Source organism: Dermochelys coriacea, chromosome 3 (assembly GCF_009764565.3).
Source record: "Dermochelys coriacea isolate rDerCor1 chromosome 3, rDerCor1.pri.v4, whole genome shotgun sequence".
Lineage (NCBI taxonomy): Eukaryota > Metazoa > Chordata > Testudines > Dermochelyidae > Dermochelys > Dermochelys coriacea.
The window spans coordinates 55,753,599-55,772,602 of record NC_050070.1 but is presented as its reverse complement, the minus strand read 5'-3'; the positions used below and the strand labels follow the sequence as shown (position 1 = coordinate 55,772,602).

The following is a 19,004-nucleotide window of genomic DNA, read 5'->3' as shown; positions in this document are numbered from 1 at the left end:
TTTGTTAGCAAGAAACATGCTGTCAAGGTTTCTTCCCCACTCTGAACTCTAGGGTACAGATGTGGGGACCTGCATGAAAATCTCCTAAGCTTACTTTTACCAGCTTAGGTTAAAACTTCCCCAAGGTACAAACTATTTTACCCTTTGCCCTTGGACTTCCACTGCCACCACCAAACGTCCGGGTTTATTTTTTGAGAAAGAGTTGTTTGGAAACGTTTCTCCTCAAAAATCCTCACCAAAACCTTGCACCCCCCTGCCTGGGGAAGGCTTGATAAAAAGCCTCACCAATTTGCATAGGTGACCACAGACCCAAACCCTTGGATCTTAAGAACAATGAAAAAAGCATTCAATTTCTTACAAGAAGAATTTTAATATAAGAAAAGGTAAAAAGAATCACCTCTGTAAAATCAGGATGGTAAATACCTTACAGGGTAATTAGATTCAAAACAGAGAATCCTCTAGGCAAAACCTTAAGTTACAACAAAGACACAAAGACAAGAATATTCATTCTATTCAGCACAGTCTAATTTCTCAGCCATTTAAAGAAATCATAATCTAAAGCATATCTAGCTAGATTACTTACTAAATTCTAAGACTCCATTCCTGTTCTGTCCCAGGCAAAAGCATCACACAGACAGACACTTTGTTTTTCTCTCCCTCCAACTTTGAAAGTATCTTGTCTCCTCATTGGTCATTGTGGTCAGGTGCCAGCGATGTTATCCTAGCTTCTTAACCCTTTACAGGTGAAAGGATTTTTCCTCTGGCCAGGAGGGATTTTAAAGGTATTTACCCTTCCCTTTATATTTATGACACATGCAAATGCAGTGAATGGGTGGAAGTGTGGACATAATTTGGCCTAGTGCACATAAATATTCCTAAGTGTCACATTATGTTTCTGCATTTGTCCCCAGTAGGAATGGACACACTGGTCCAGATAAAATGAAAATTTACCCTCCCGTGAACCTTTGTCAGCACTCAAACCCAAACTAAATCCAGCTTTTTTTTTTAGGTTTGATTAAGTTTTCACATTTGCACCTTTACATGTCTATGTTCCAACTGGCACCAGATATAGAAACGTCCAGCTACCTTAAAAGCCATTCTCACTGAATTTGTGGTCTAATTAGAAGAAAGAAATACTAGAAAGTAAAAAAAGAAGGTTGTACCCATAAGAAATCCAGTCTAATTTTGCACACCCAAGAAACTCATATTTCTAACAAGAGTCCAGATTTCTGGGTCTATATCTAAATTGAGTCTCCAAGCCTTTTGAGAGTTGCCCACCACTAATTAGTGCAATGAACATCAGATATGAAGGGAATCATCCTGAGGGTTTTAGAACATGAGAAATATAAAAGCTTTAGCAGGAGTCAGGGGAGCTTAGGCTAAAAGAGGAGCCGGACAGAGACCACATGTTCTCTAGAGTTAGTGGGTATATGCTGACACATGACCTGCATGTGCATATATGGGAACAAGATACTGAAAAAGAGAAATATGTGCTTTGTGAAGCTCTCATTTTGTAACTGCAATACACTGGTCTAGAACACACAACAATGTCTCCCTGTAAGAGATTGCCCGAGTAACTACAACTTACCACATTCATACTACCAAAGGAGCTCTCAGCTCAAGCAGAAAGTCCTCTTTTCAGTTCTGAAGTTCTCAGGTTCATTGACTGCTATCCACCAGGATGTCTGTATGTATGTGGCTATGGTTTTTTACATGAAGAATTTTCTTTCCTTTTCCAGGCAGACTGAAAACTTTAAAAACTATTACTTAAAAACAGATGAAAAATGTAAATGTCCGGACACTTAACACTGCACGTTAGACACAGTGAACCAAATATATATTTTGGTGGACCTAACTGAAAAGAACAATTCCTTCTGGGTCATTGGTTTGAATCTGAACAGGGGAAGGTTTGTCTAAATATAGTTAGAATCTGATGGCTATTAAATTCAATGAGTTTGTGATCTCAGTCCAGTGCCTAGTGGACAGACCTCCACATCACAAAACACACCAATCATAACTGCACTAAGTAGTACCCTTGCGGTCAATCTCAGGACAAAATACAGGAACTAAATCCACATGCTGAATTAATTAATATCATCCCCCTCTAAGCATGTCCCATTTCCCACCCCTCCCCCTTCCCAGAGGAGAAGAGAGGCACACTGGCAGAGTAATGTAGAGAACCTTGCAATGATGCTATTGCCAGAGCCGTGTGTGTTCTGTGGATAATTAGATGAGAATGCCAGATCATAATGGCTGAGAATTCCAGTTTTCCCCAGCCAAGTTCTAATGGCTGGTTAAATCTTTTTCATGATGCATCTAGTTTTAATGGTGCACAGCTGAAACCTCATCAAAGGAAAGAGACTATTTCTCACCATATTTTGGATAAAGGAGAAAGTACGTAAGAAGAAAGATTTTTTTCTTTGTTATGCTCTACTTCTCTACCACACCATTTATCACAATATGGGTATTGGCTGCAAAAGCAGCAAAAGTTTTTAACATACCCACTCCACCTCTGATCTCCTGTGTTTGTCTCCTCTTTCCCCTCTCCCAAATTCCTAAGAAACTTAATTGGGAGCCTCAAACCACTTCATGTCCCTAAAATTAAACTTCACCTTAAACATTGCCCCGTTACTTCTCTAGCTTCAGGAGGCTTGAGGTGCCTAAATTGGGAGGTGATTTAAGGCTCTCAATTCTGTTTATTAGGAATTTAATAGGAGAGGAAGGGAAGAAGAAGGGGATGAAGGCCAGGAGAGCAGGTAGAGAGAGAAAAGGGCCATTTTGAACTAATCCTCCTGTCTTCTGAGAGTTCTTTTCTTTAGTAATTTCTCTTATCCTGTTTCAATGTATTTTTCCGAGTGGAAAGACACTTTTTTCTTTTAATTAAAATGTAAATTAATGACCCATACTCTAATAGCCATAAGCCACTCTAGGATGTGCATCAATAGGCACTTTGATGTCTGAAGGTACTCTGCCTTTGTGGCTGCAATATACCTAAGGCATACACCAATAGTCTATGAATGTACACCTTGGAGCAGCTTATTGCCATAATAAAATACTTAATTCTCCAGGGATGTCAGTCTAGCACCTTTCATGAGGTCTAAATTCACTTCAAATGGATAAGTAAATAAAGAATATTTTACAGTAACTTAGTAATATTCCAGTAAAGCAGGGAACACAGGATGCATGTTCACTAAATATATCATTGTTCAGGCTACTACCAGGGACATTCTTTTTCTTAAGGATTATTACACACAGATGATGTATTCGGCTGTTTATATCACCTGATCCAAAATACAATATAATCAGCACATGCCTAAGTAAGATTCTGAGTAGCCACATGCCATGCTAAGGATGTGGAAGCTGTTTCCAGAACAGGAAACAAGGTAAAGTTTTCAGCTCATCAGAAAGTGGAAAACCACTACTAGAGAAATTATATCTAAATGTATTAAATTTCAGGCAAATACCCTTTGACTTCTGACTTTTGCTACTTGCGGAATACTTACGTTATTTGGTTGAAAAGTTTTGAGAGCAGTTAAAAATATTCTCCAGGACTAACTTAAATTCTGTACCTGAAAGCTGCAAATTGTTGGCTTTCATCTACCCTGGAAAGCCTAGCAGCAGCCCGCAGTGTATGCTCCACTGCAGACAGCTGGTAGGCAGCAGACTAGAATGGGGTTATGAGTTTTCTGGCTACTGACCACACATTATGGGGCTGGCAAAGCAACCCTATCCTCTGTGATGAAATCTGGGCATCACGTCATGGCAGGCCATGCTTGGGTGCAAGATTGAGGAAGTGGCTGTGATGTTGCACCCCATAATGCTTTATAGAAATATGCTTATGAGTGTAAATATGACATAACTGGAATATGTGTTATGCTAGATATGCCATGTAACATATCCTTGGAAAGGTTATGTTCTTCTGCATGTATTCATCCTATTAGTATGCATGTATCATTTTTATACGTGAAGTTATGAGCATTGTCTCTATGCTTGTATTTAAAGTGTTTGCAGTAGAAAGCACCTAAGGCAGATTTGGTCAAAATAGTGTGAAGGGGTTATTCAAGTAATTGGGAGTACTTGGTTAACAACTGACTTTGATAGATGCCAATCCACATCTGAGCTTTCCTAGGAATGTCCTGTAGAAAACTGAGTCATGCATGGACATGTGACTTGCCCATGTGACTCCTAAACTCCATTTTGTAGCTGCATTCTACACGGGGGGGAGAGAGGGGTTTCCACCCACAAGAGAGACTATATATGCCCCTGGGAAAACCCTCCATTTTGTCTTCAGCTGGCTCAAGAGATAGCCTATTCACCCCAAGGAGATGCCTGAAAGAAATTGGAATGAAGGAGAGTAATTACAAGGGTGTGAGTGATTGCTGGACCTAGACTAGAAGGAGGCTAGTCTGTCAAAGAAGCTTATTGGAACATCCTCTCTAAGGATGAGATTTATCTGCATTTAGTTTCCTACTGTATTAGGCATAGACTTGCGTATTTTATTTTATGTTGCTTGGTAATTCACTTTGTTCTGTCTGTTATTACTTGGAACCACTTAAATCCTACTTTTTGTATTTAATAAAATCACTTTTTACTTATTAATTAACCCAGAGTATGTATGACTGCTGGGGGTGCAGGGAGGGCAAACAGCTGTGCATATCTCTCTATCAGTATTATAGAGGTGAACAATTTATGAGTTTACCCTGTGTAAGCTTTACACAGGATAAAACGGATTTATTTCGGGTTTGGACCCCATTAGGAATTGGGTATCTGAGTGCTGGAGACAGGAGCACTTCTTACGCTGTTTTCAGTTAAGCCTGCAGCTTGTGGGGGACGTGGTTCAGACTTGGATCTGTGTTTGCAGCAAGCGTGTCTGGCTCAAACAAGGCAAGGTTCTGAAGTCCCAAGCTGGCAGGGAAAACAGGCTCAGAGGTAGTCTTGGCACATCAGGTGGCATTCCTAAAGGGGTTTCTGTGATCCAACCCGTCACAGTGTCAACCGCCAAGAGAGTGGGGGTCCTTCCAACAGGCATAATGTTACAGATCAAACACCTCTGAATCCAATGTAAAGAGAGAATGTAGGGATAGGAGCAACGGCCATTGAGACAGCTCCCCCTTCAGAGGTGTATGTGGGGACTGAGGGCTATGGCATGGTGATCCAGGTGGTATGGATTACAAAGGAAAGATGACCTGCACTGGATGAGTTATTGCCAGACAGTTACCACATATAGCCAATAATATTAGTTTATTATCCATTTATTGTGTAATGTTAATGTTATATTATCTATATTTATTGTATATTAAGTAGAGGAAAAGTAGAGTTAATTTACAGAATTATAGAAGTATAAGATTAATTAGTATTTAGAGGAATTATGTATTCAATATAAGTAACACAAGATAAAATGCTGAGGTCTGCAAGATTTTAGCTTAGCTAGTTTAGGCCTTGGAGACAAGATTTGCTTTTACATTTGCATTTTATAATTTAAAATTTAATCTTTCGGCTACCAATCAAAAAACGAGGGTTGACGCTTGTATATGTATATGCGCAGAATGGTTATAGACAAAATCACATTATAAAAAAGGATGCCCAGAGTGGGAAAATTGAGCTTCCTATGGGAAACCTCCAGCAGGGACCATCCCCGAACTGATGATCAATCCATAAGAGGGCCGTCGGACTCTACCACCACTTAGAAGGATATGAGTATGTCTGTAGTTATAACTGATACATGATTATATTTAGGAATTGTACATGCTGTAACAATTATAACTTTGTTGGCAACAAAGTTGGCAAGTTTAATAAAACTGCTAAAATATAGTGGACCTTGTTCTTGTACTTTTATGTGTTACTTGCCTATGGTTTCAACTATGGTTACAACTACAATACCCACCTGCTGAAGTGAAGAAACAGATTGACGGAGCCAGAAGAGTACCCAGAAGTCACCTACTACAGGACAGGCCCAACAAAGAAAATAACAGAATGTCACTAGCCATCCCCTTCAGCCCCCAACTAAAACTTCTCCAACGCATCATCAAGGATCTACAATCTATCCTGAAGGATGACCCATCACTCTCACAGATCTTGGGAGACAGGCCAGTCCTTGCTTACAGACAGCCTCCCAATCTGAAACAAATACTCACCAGCAACCACACACCACACAACAGAACCACTAACCCAGCAACCTATCCTTGCAACAAAGCCCGTTGCCAACTCTGTCCACATATCTTTTCAGGGGACAACATCATAGGGCCTAATCACATCAGCTACACTATCAGAGGCTCGTTCACCTGCACATCTACCAATGTGATATATGCCATCATGTGCCAGCAATGCCCCTCTGCCATGTACATTGCTCAAACTGGAGAGTCTCTACATAAAAGAATCAATGGACACAAATCAGACGTCAAGAATTATAACATTCAAAAACCAGTGGGAGAACACTTCCATCTCTCTGGTCACACGATTACAGACCTAAAAGTTGCAATTCTTGAACAAAAGAACTTCAAAAACAGACTCCAACGAGAGACTATTGAATTGGAATTAATTTGCAAAATTAACTTAGGCTTGAATAGAGACTGGGAGTGGATACAACTCCCCACTGTATTTTCCACTGAATGCATCCAATGAAGTGAGCTGTAGCTCACGAAAGCTTATGCTCAAATAAATTTGTTAGTTTCTAAGATGCCACAAGTACTCCTTTTCTTTCTATGGTTTCATGTATTCCTATGAGGTCTAAATCTAGAACAAACATAATTCTATTGAGCTTGAGACTGAAGCCACCAGAGCTGAACCCACTATAGCATAATTAACATTAAATAAAATAAAAGGCTACACAAATGTTACTTAAAGCACTGGCCTAGTTAAACCACATTCTGGGTCTCCTGTCTGTCTTCCTGCAGTGTCCAGAACAGTGGTAGTAAGGAAAAAGGAAAAGCACAAAGAAAATGAAGGGACCACTGGATGGGTACCATTCTGTTTTATTATAATATAATTAATTTAATATTTATATTATTATATTTAATAGATGTATAAAAGGATTTCTCAAAAAAAAAAAGCTGTATAAGCTGTCTTGTTACAGAAAGAAGGAAGAAACAGAGGGAAAGCCATGGCAGGTTTCATAGGGGATTGGCATCTTACCTTTTCACCTTTATCTCCTTTCTGACCTGGCAAACCAGCTACTCCTGGCAATCCTGCTTCACCCTGTTTAAAAATGAGTTTTCAGATAACAGAAATATGTGATATTTTTCCTTTTTCTACCACAGAAACTTTAACAATACAAATCGGTCAAGACAAATATGGCACTAACACTGGGACAATGATACAGTGCTGTATCTGACACTAAAAAGATAAGATTCCAGGAAATAGTGAACTCTCACATACGCAAATCTAGGTAAAATATAATTGTGTAAGAATAGTTTTCATTTTTGATGCTGCTTCTGAAGATGATCCAAGAACAGTCCATTTGTTCTGTGCATTCAAGACATTTAATCTTGTAAAGCTAATAAACATTAACTTTTAATTTAATTTACATTTATTTTATTTTAACTTCCAAATATAAGGCTAGGTGCACCACCACAGAAATAAATCATTTCCACACCTCCAAAGAAATTCAGAATTTCTACACCTGTATCAATTAAACAGGGATGGTGCATTAAATAATAGTTTGAGAATCTGCAAAGCATGCAAGATAAAGGATATATGTGTAAAAGAAGACTCATACTTTGTTTGGAAAGCAGAGGCATTGGTCTTTAGACTCCTGCTGTGTTACTGGAAGAGCTTGTATTTTGCTGACATGAACAGTCACTGGTGACGAAGAAGTAGTAATGAAACTGTCCTCCAGTGGGCACTAAAATAGAAGTAATGATTATTCTGGATTGAGTCCACTGCTGGTAACTGACAAGTAAAAATACAAACATTGTCCTTATTCAGCCTTTTTTTTCTCAGGTTACTGCACACAGTACCAGTAAAATGAAGACTACAGATGTGTGATCCTTCTGCACTGAAACCAAACCTAGGCAAATATGCCTGTTTTATAAATAAAACAGAAGTCATTCTAGGTGTAATACAATGTTAGGAAATCCCCGATCTCTCCTGTCACAGTGTGAGGATCCTAGTTTCCCTGAAAATGGAAGAGGGGAATAAAAGGCTACTGAGCCACCTGATCACCCCAGGAAATGATTAAAATTAAGAGGGGAGCTCATGGGCAAGGGGGGAGGTTGTCACTTTTATAATGTAACTTGCTGGGTTTACCATTCAGAAAAGCCCCAAACTGAAGCCAATGCTCAAATGTCTGGAAACCATCTGAGCTGAAGCTACTCGTTAGGTACACTGAAAGTCAGGTGAACAGAAACTGGCATATTCTAATGAAGACATAACCAGGGTCTCTGTGATCCTGAAGTCATGGAATTTCACCCAGAATATATCTCCTGTGCAGAATTTTGCTTCATAATATAAACTTTTCTTTTAAAGCATTTTTAGCCATTATGGTTGCTAAGAAAGGCTTATACAAATATAAAATTGCTTACAATACTTGCATTTAAAACAACTATGTTTATGATGTTTATAATAATGTAACAATATTTAGGCCATTCATTTTACATCTTCAGCACAGGAAGCTTTGTCATTTGTCTGTGGAATAAGATATACTAGAATTCAAAGCTTCTTCTATCTGTGTAGTGGAATTGTACTTTAAGGATGCTATAAATTCAATATGACAAGGTGGCTAAAGAAGGACCTGAAGAAGAGCTCTGTGTAGCTTGAAAACTTGTCTCTCTCACCAACAGAAGTTGGTCCAATAAAATATATTATCTCACCCACCTGGGCTCTCTAATATCATGGGACCAGCATGGCTACAATACTGCAAACATAAATTCAGTGCAACCTTTTCCATACATAACTAAAATTATTAGTCGTTTCATAGCCTATTTAAAATGCATTGTTTTAAAAGAAAAGCTTATATTATGAAGCAAAATTCTGCACAAGAGATATATTCTGGGTGAAATTCCATGACTGCAGCATCACAGCTTCTTCTTTTTTTCAAATTTTTGTTTAGTTGTGTCCTAGTGCACATTTTGCATGCACAACTTAGGTACAACTATTTAAAAAATATGGGCCTGGTTCAGCAAAGCACTTACTCAAATGCTCAGCTTTAAGCAAATGAGTAATCCCAGTGACTTCAAGCCCACATAGCTTGTATATGTCAAAACAAAGGAGAAAAGTAACTCCACTGAATTCAGTGAACATGGTACCTTATCTTTACTAGATGCATATCCAAAAAATGCAAACTACATCAAAGATAAAAATATAGTTGTCAGGAACAGGACATTCAGTTGTTTATTTTCTTTATTTCTATTTTCCTTATAGTCTTAAAATGAAAGTATGTTAACAAAAGTTCTGTCCCATTCCCTCTCCACCCCATTCCATCTCAAACAGGTTTGTAATGCCCCTTCCACAAGCCCCACTGTCGACACATAATGGAATCATAAGTAAAGCTGATAATAAAGTATAAAAGTCTCTCTTTTCTCTGGAACCACACATTCCTTTAGCTCAGTGGGAAAGATCTACATTATAATCACTCTACCTGTGACTTCCTCGACTGTTAATTAGTATGGATAACTGTATCCATCCATATGCGATGAAGTGAGCTGTAGCTCACGAAAGCTTATGCTCAAATAAATTTGTTAGTCTCTAAGGTGCCACAAGTACTCTTTTTCTTTTTGTATCTAGAAAGAGGGGCATGGCAGCCTCCAGTGTTCTTCATTGGGACAGTATCCCTCATATTCCTCTTTCACTGAAGTGCTACTTTGTCAATGCTATCCTGTTTCAACAATCCATCTAGCAAGAGCTCTCCTGGAAAATGTATCCAATTTTTAGGAAAGACCAATTTAACGTGGCCATGCTCCTTGTTTACACTCTTTAAATAAAATAAGGTGAAAGTTTTATCATAAAAGATGATTAATGCATTTTCAGTTTTATATTTACATTTTTACAAATAACCTACCATGCCCTCAGATATTTCACAACAGGTCTCTTGAGCTGCAAATTTTGGGTTACAATAAATTGTTATGCGGCGAAGTTCAATCTGTTAAAAAATGTAAAAAAGAATAGGGATTTATATCAACAGTAAAAAAGGAATATATTTAGGCACTAGTGGAAACTACTGTAACTTTCCGAACTTGCCATTATAATCATTCATTCTGAAAATATCCCATTTGACTTAAGTATGTAAGAAACAGACAAATTCAGAACTTAATAAAAAATCACGAGTATGATGGACCAAATTCTTTTCTCAGCTACTGCAGTGTAAATCCTACATTGGGACCCAGTCATCTTCAGGGAAGTTGTAATCCTCTGCATCGCTCTTGCTATCTGTCCTGCGTTTTAAACACTCAATGAAGTGCATTCTCAATCTCACACCCCTGGAGTGAGCCCTTCGAGCAATCCACTAGAGCTAGAGTATGATCTATCACTTTGGACAGGCCTTTGCTTGGCCCTTTCCACTACGTCATTTGAAGAGCAGGAATCAAGTCTTTTATTCTGGATACTTTAGGATGGATTGTCAGAGAGGAGATAGCCCCAGGAAGCTGATTATAGTTAGCTGATTATAGTCCTGGCAGAAGTTAATGCAGTGGCCTACCTACTCTAACTTAAATCACTCATGTAAGGTACTTTGTATCAGAGGAGAAATGGCATAACACAGCTCTGCTCCACAACAACCCCTCCTCAATCCTGCCCTGGTCCCAGCACATCTCCTCTCTCCCAAAAACACCATATACACTGGGGAGTATCAAGACTGCTTGGTGGTGCAGGAACCATCTCCACGGCCTCCACCAGCTTTATGCCAATGGAGTTCCCCCATGCAAGGGGAATTCCCTGCTGGCAAAGTCGACTGAAAATTTGGTCTTTTATTGTGTGTTAATGGCTGGGCTACATTTAGGATTTAAGGGCAGGTCATAAGGTGGTGGGAGACATCATACATTTTAAATAAATATGTGCTTCAATCTGCAAGATGCTAAGTACTCTGGCCTTGATCATAGAATCCGTTTGGATAGAAATTTCGTGCTTGAATAATAAGAGTATAGCAATAGGGATATACTACCAACCTCCTGACCAGGATGGTGATGGTGCTTTTGAAATGTTGAGGGAGATTAGACAGTCTAGTAAAACATAAAACCCAATAATCATGGGGGACTTCAACTATATTGACTGGGTACATGTCATCTCAGGACAGGAGGCAGAGATAAAATTTCTGGACACCATATAGTGCTTCTTGGAGCAGCTGGTCCCAGGACCCACAAAGGGAGAGGCAATCTTTGATTTAGTCCTAAGTGGAGCACAGGATCTAGTCCAAGAGGGGAATATAGATGAATAGCTCAGTAATGGCGACCATAATGTAATTAAAGCAACTTTCTTGTAGGAGGAAAAATATTAAAGAAACCCATCATAGTAGCATGTAACTTCAAAAAGGGAAACTTCACAAAAATGAGGAAGTTAGTTAAATGGAAATTAAAAGTCACAGGCATTTCACTTTCGTAAGCTGCATGGAAACTAAAAACACCATAATACAGACTCAAACTAAAAGTATATCCCATATTTTAAAAAGCAGCAAAGAGGACTAAAAAAATTCCTCTTTTACTTTGTTGGTTAGCCAAAAAGGTGGTTAGAGGTAAAAAGAAATCCTTCAAAATTGGAAGTCAAATCCTACTGAAGAAAATAGGAAGGAACATGAACTCTGGCAAGTCAAATGTAAAAGTATAATTAGGCCATTTTGCACAGTGGAAAAAGGTAAATAGCAGAGTCCCCAAGGGATCTGTCCTGGACCAGTGCTGTTCAATATATTCATAAATTATATGGAAAAAGGGGTAAATAGTAAGATGGCAAACATTGTAGGCAATACAAAATTACTCAAGATAGTTAAGTTCAAAGTTGACAGCAAAGAATCACAAAAGGATCTCATAAAACTGAGTGACTTGGCAGATGAATAAAGATGAATAGAATAAAGTGGCAGATGAAATTCAATGTTGATAAATGCAAAGTAATGCACATGGGAAAACAGAATCCAAACTATACATAGAAAATGATGGTGTCTCAATTAGCTGTTACGACTCAAGAAAGAAATCTTGTGGATAGTTCTCTGATAACATCTGCTCAGTGTGCAGCAGCAGTCAAAAAAGCTAACAGAATGTTAGGAACTATTAGGAAAGGGATAGATAATAAAAACATACCATAATGCCACTATATAAATCCATGGTACACCCACATCTTGAATATTACTTGCACTTTCCATCGCCTCATCTCAAAAAAAAGATATATTAGAATTGGAAAAGCACATAGAAGGGCAACAAAAATGATTAGGGGGATGGAACAGCTTCCATAAAAGAAGAGATTAAAAAGACAGACTGTTCATCTTAGATAAGAGATGACTAAGGGGAAATATGGTAGAGAAGTCTATAAAATCATGAATAGTGTGGAGAAAGTGAATAAGGAAGTGTTATTTATCCCTTCACATAATACATGAATCAGGTCACCCAATGAAATTAATAGGCAGCAGGTTTAAACAAACAAAAGGAAGTACTTCTCACATTGCTTAGTCAACTTATGGAACTCATTGCGAGGGAATGTTTTGAAGGCCCAAAGTATAACTGGGCTCAGAAAAGAATTAGATACGTTCATGCAGGACAGGTCCATCAAGAGCTATTAGCCAAGATGGTCAGGGAAGCAAGCCCATGATCTGGGTGTCCTTAAACCTCTGACTGCCAGAAGCTAGGACTGAATGAAAGGGGATACATCACTCTAATTTGCGCTGTTCTGTTCATTCCCTCTGATGCATCTGGCAACGGCCACTGCTGGAAGACAGGATACTGTGCTAGATGGACCATTTGTCTGACCAGTATGGCCGTTCTTACCATCCAGTAAGACTCTTAAGGACTTACTTAACTTTAAGTATATGAGTAGTTCCACTGAAGTTAAACATGTGCTTAAGTGTGTTTCTGGATCAGGACCAGAGTATTCAGCACTGTGCAGGATCAAGCTCTGCAATAATGCTAGGTTATGATAATAATATGAAATAAAGTAAAACAGTTAACATGAATAATAATGTGCTGAGTGTAGAATGCAATTGGAAATTTTCATGTCATCACTCTAAACCCACCCAGCAGGCTTAAAACCTGGTAGGCAGATGTGTACTAAATATTAAAACTAACATTTCTCACAACTTCAAATTACTTCCTCTGAGTTTTTCCACAAAAAAGTATAAGAGGGAAAATCTCTGGAGTAGAATATAGATTCATCTATGTAAAGGTTACTTTGGTGACTCAGATAGCATATAAATAAAGGCCCCATTATCACTGGATAGGAAAATTCAGTTGCCTTGGCACTGCAGCAGAGTTCTTACCGCATCATTTTATTTAAAGATAATAATAATCATCTTACGAAGTTCCCCTGACTGTAGTTGCATGAATTATACTGTTTTCAGACTTATACATCTACCATGTTTGGGTAGGCGAGGATTTAATGGTTCCCATGAAAATACTTGGAGTGGCTAAACATGTTATACATTCTTTCCCTTTCAATGACAAATTAGATAATATGAAAATTGAAAACTGAAAACAAAATTATTACTATGAAGTGAGCCCTGAACAGTATAGTAGTAATAAGTCAAAATGACTTTAACTTCTAAATGGATACAGAAATGTAAATAATACTGAAAACGGGAACCCGATTCTGTAGTCCTTATTCACACAATATTGCCCATTTAGAACAATGGAGAGTTTTGCCTGAATAGAGATTGCATGAGTTGATACCTTGTTTAGAAGAGAATATCAAAAAAATCAAACAGTGAAATGGTATAAAACACCCAGTGGGTATTCTTTTTTTGCATTTTGTTTTGTTTTCATATTTCTTTAGTATGCTGTTACAAATATGCTTAAAACACGATTTCCATATTATCCCATTCTGCTTTAAGAATCATCTCACTGGTACAACTCACATCTACGGGCTTGTCATCTGCAGCTCGAGCAGCAATGAAAGTCCTTCCTTGAAAGTCAATGGAGTTCTTTAGATCAGTCTGCCATCTCTCAATTAAATTACAATCCACATAGAGGGAAACGATTCTTGACTGTATGCTAACGGCAAGCTTATGCCACTGCCGATCAAAGAGAGGATAAATTTCACGATTTGTAAAGATGTGGTGTAGCACATTTCCTTGAGCAGATTTAGCTATATATTCCACAACTTTTTTTGAACCATCAACTATGACAGACACCTGGAGAAAAAAAAGCATAATTTAGTATAAATCAGAATTACAAGCAAACATAGACTGTATGTAAACCAGGAAGAAAAATAAGTGAGCAACCTAATAGCATAGATTAGGCAGGAATCATGAAATATTCTCTCATGGAACTTTTTCAGTGTCCATCCATCCTACATTGCAACACAGCTAGTACCATTCCAATATTACTGGAGAAATTTTGCTGAACTTCTGTATTTCTGTGATTTGAATAATGACCACCATGCTATTTCAGAACAGCAGATTTGTCTTATGTAAATTAGATCTGAATCCAGAGGCAAAAGATCCACTAACCTATATCTATCCTCCTCCAACAAAAAAATTGAAAATGAAGTGAAAAATAAAATATATTCTTACCTGTGGGGTGTCATACTGATTTAAAATTTGCCATATATGCCACCGCTCCTTTCTGGTGTTTCGTCTTACACGGAATGTGACTATTAAAGAGTATTCTTCAGGAAGCCCATTTGGAAATACTTGCCTATGGGTGCAGGGGGAAAGAAAACTGGTTCTTTTTATTCTGATACATGAAAGGAAGGTGGGGGAAGGGAACTAAGGATACAGCAGACATACGTTCAACACACAGTATCAAATCGTGTCTTCATTTACACTTATGAAACCCTACTGAGACCAAAGGTTGCAATAATTAAGTCTTTAAATTTTGAAACTGAAAGTTACTATGCTGCAAACACAATTGCTTTTCCAGCACTGAAGAAATGTTTTGAACAGATGAGACAGATGTAAACAGATACATATATAACAAAACTGCACTGGCATTTTGTAGTATGCTATTCTATATCTCATTACTCAGGGAACAATACTTGTCTAATGAAAATAATACATGGTGTCCATCTGGATTTATAGACACTCCCCTCATCAGAATGCCTGAAACCTGATAATCTGATAAAGCAGAAAAATGTCCCCTTTCGCCCTCCCCATGACCATGCAATATAAATGGTTTAATTTTATATCACTGTAGATGTTAATACAATTACACACTCATTTACAGCCTTCTGTAATCCCAAATATGTCAATCTGACCTCCTAATGTAATAGAAACAAGAGAGAACCTCCAACTTTAATGAATATTGCATTATAATTTATTTATCTGCAGATCGGGTAGGAAAATAAACTAATATATGCATAAAACACGTCATCTCTTACCACTTGAGGAAAAGTACACAGAAGTTTTGCCATCAATTCATATAGCCACTTATTCTGGGACAAAAACAAGAATACCTAAATATTTCAAAGTTTGCAGCGCAGCAATTACACATGTAAATGCTCAGTGAAATCCTGCCAGGTTCATTTTAAAAGTGAGTGATTTAGATAAACAAATAGCTCCATAGAGAAATTAAAGATTCAGTGTATGATCTGTGAGGAATCTTAAGGATGATTATAGAAGAGTCTAAAGAAATATTTGTTTTGAGAAAATCAATAGGAGCAGGTAAAAGATCAAGATAAGATGTGAAAGCATACAGTGTGATCCACTTGTGAGGTTCTGCAGTCTGTTTCAGATTAAGCATTTCTGTGGGTTCTGTGATGTGTTATCAATGACTGGTTGTTTTGTTGGTGGTGGGGCAAGAGGGGGACTGACACCGTTTTGCTCTTGTTTTTGTAGTTTTTATGGACTCATTTTAATCTGGCTACCGATAGTCTTTGCACAGATATCTTTTCGTCTTTTTATGTGAAATAGATGAACAATTTTTTTAAAAAATAGGGCTTTTCCAGGTCTTGATTCTGAAATGAGATTTTAAAAGTACAATAATTTATTGCTTTGAGGGCTTCTTGTAGCCTTCACTCATGAAGGTGGTTATGCTGGAATACTCTCGTTTTCCCAAAGGTGAGTTAGGGAAGGCTCAGATCAAGAGAAAGGGGCATAGTTTCTAAAAAGGTTGGTAGTCTGAATCTACATATCAATTATTTGCATGTTCCCATTTAGAAAGAACTGGTGCCCCAGTTCATGAGAGCAAGATTTTTCATGTACTTGCAAATCTAAACAATACACAAGAGCCTCCTTCGATAAGCAGTAAATTATTTTAAAGAGGTAGGACCAGTTCTGTTTTACAGTGAAATGTAAGACAAGCAGGATCTGTGACAGACACCCATAACCCTGTGACAGGGTGAACTCACCCCGCACTGGACGGGGAAAGGTTAAGTCCTCACTGTGGGTGGAGGAAGCCATGCCCCCACGTCCCTACTGGGCATGCTCCAGGTGGAGCACCAATATAAGAGGGAGCAGCCCAGCTCAGTCTGGGCTGACCACCAGAGAGGAAGGACATTCCTTGCTGGCTCCCGCCCGGGTGCAGCTGGAGCCCTAGACCGTGGAAGCCGGAGGCACCAAGACCCAAGCAGACATCCAGCTACCTATGGATGCCCCAGGGAGATCTGAGCTACAGGGAGTGGCACTGGCCAAGGAACCCAGAGACCCTGAAGATGCACAGATTGCCACCACAAGTATCACAGTAGGAAGTAGCCCATTGTGCTGATGATAGTCAGCGCCTTGTGGACAGAGATCCCTGACTCATTGGCAGACACACTCGCCACTGACAGGGTCCTTGGCTGAGACCCAGTGGAGACCCTCTACCCTGGCCACCACTCACCCACCAGCATGACCCCACTCACCCATGGCAGCCCATATGCCCCACCTGGCCAGTAGGTCAGATAGCCCTGCCCTGAAGGGCAACTCTACTGACTCTGGCCGCTAGGCCTCACTGCCCTGCGAACCTGGGGTATCTCTACTGGCATTGTCCGCTAGGCCTCACTGCCCTGCGAACCTGGGGTATCTCTACTGACACTGGCCACTAGGCTTCACTGACTTGTGAACCAGGATGATTATATAGACTCTGGCCCTGCAGATCAGGTCAACTCTACTGACTTTAGCCCTTAGGTGTCACTGCCTAGAGACAGAGGTCAGCTTGAAGGATGGGGTGAACTCACCCTGCACTGGATGGGATCCCCCATCCTGTCACAAACCCACACAGCACATCTGTACATGGGAGTGTTTGACAGTTCATTTTCCTAAGGTGCCTATCACCATGATGTCTGAACAGCTTAATAAGGAGACATGGGAGGGTTTTAGCTACTGCAAGTTGGGTCAGAACAGCTGGTATTTCTTGAGGCAGAAGAGTGTCATCAAAATCTTTTACCAGTCAGAGAGAGAGGCAGTGAAAGTTTAGGAAACTCTGAAGAAGTCGGTGTGAAGGGGAGAAGGAAAGAGAAAGGTCTTTAAGCCAAATAGTGGAGAAGTTTCTGGGCACTTGGTTTACATTAAGAAAGTACAGTTCAGTGATTCTCTCATTACCTCCAAGGACATTCGTGATGCTACCTACATGAATAATGTTTAATTGTCTTTTGAAAGTTTACCTCAGATATACTACAAAGGAGAATTGTGACTGTCGTGCATCACACGAAAAACACATCCCTCTCTCTGCACTGTTTATCAAACAGTTGGGAAACAGAATAAAAGTTCAGATATAATGGGCTTGTTCTTGCTTCCCTTGTCACTGAGCTGGAAAAGTGACAATGGAGGAGAGTATTTCAGAGTAAACGAAAAAAGCACACAGGGTCAAATTAATTCCTAGTGTAACTCCATTGATTTAAGTGGAGTTAGACCAGGAATTAATTTATCCCACGATCTATTGATTATGCTTCTTATGATTTTCTGATAATGCTGAAAATGTTGAAGAATTTTAGATTTCTAAATGAGATTCACACTAGAAGGATCAGACTCACAATGGACTGGTGAGTCAATAGACCTAAATAAATGAAGTAGTTGATTCATTGATTATCATATTTAAAAACCAAAAACAACAACAACAATTACTCTCTCTTCATGCTCTTCACTTCTTTAGAAAATAGACCAGTGTAAAACTATACTTTACAGTTATCCCAATTGCATTATGCCAGCATAGCTACTGTATTCCAAAGACCTAATTTAACAAAAGGCACATAGAAGGTATGCATTTAGTCTCTGAAGGGAGGAAGAATGTCAACAGCACAAGTAAAGGAACATTCCCTGGTGACGAATTAATGGAAAATCATTAATGGATCCCTTACAGGATGTGCTTCCCATTCAATGGTGAATTCCATAATACAGGCATCTAGGGAATGGAGCCTGGAAAACTGCCTTCCTCAAGAAAGATTGGGTTTTGCCTATCTTCTATTACTTGAATGGCTCTAACAATACATAACAGAATAAAAAGCAGCTACGTGGTTTAAAGAGTGTCTAGACAGAGCTGATTAGTAAAAGTGTTATACTAAGACAAAAAGATTGAAATTATATAACCTTTGATCAGAACCAAAATTAGGGTGTATTAAAGAGACGTGTTTTAATACACAATAGTGCTCACAGAAAAAGACATACCCTAAATCAGAGAACACCATAATGTTAATATGGGAAAAAACATAAATTCTAATTTAGAATCTTACAGAACATTAGATCTGGAATTTAGAATCTCTCTAAAAGCTTAATATAGTGCTCAATTTAGGTGCTCCTATCAGTGTGAGCATGTAAAAGGAATTCCCCATGACAACACAATGAGCTATCCATTATTTGCAATAGGAAAGGAAGTATACAGCACTGCACATTAGTGAAAAAGAGGCAAGTTACACGAAGATTGATGTAGCACAATACTGTGCCTGTACATAGGGCTGTGATGATGGCATGATGCAGTATCACCCAATATGTGAGCAGCTCAGAGAAAGAAAGTGTGGCCATAGGA

At 38.8% G+C, this 19,004-nt stretch overlaps 1 protein-coding gene across 1 annotated transcript in view; it reads right to left on the bottom strand.

The window, feature by feature from the left end:
- Positions 1 to 19,004, bottom strand: part of COL19A1 (collagen type XIX alpha 1 chain) — a 345,729-nt gene that overhangs the window by 287,376 nt on the left and 39,349 nt on the right. Inside the window, exons 5-9 of the mRNA XM_043510441.1 lie at positions 14,639 to 14,762; positions 13,982 to 14,257; positions 9,995 to 10,075; positions 7,715 to 7,840; positions 7,132 to 7,194 (exon numbers count right to left, since the gene is read on the bottom strand). Coding sequence (XP_043366376.1) covers positions 7,132 to 7,194; positions 7,715 to 7,840; positions 9,995 to 10,075; positions 13,982 to 14,257; positions 14,639 to 14,762 — 670 coding nt within the window. The remainder of the gene's footprint in view (positions 1 to 7,131; positions 7,195 to 7,714; positions 7,841 to 9,994; positions 10,076 to 13,981; positions 14,258 to 14,638; positions 14,763 to 19,004) is intronic.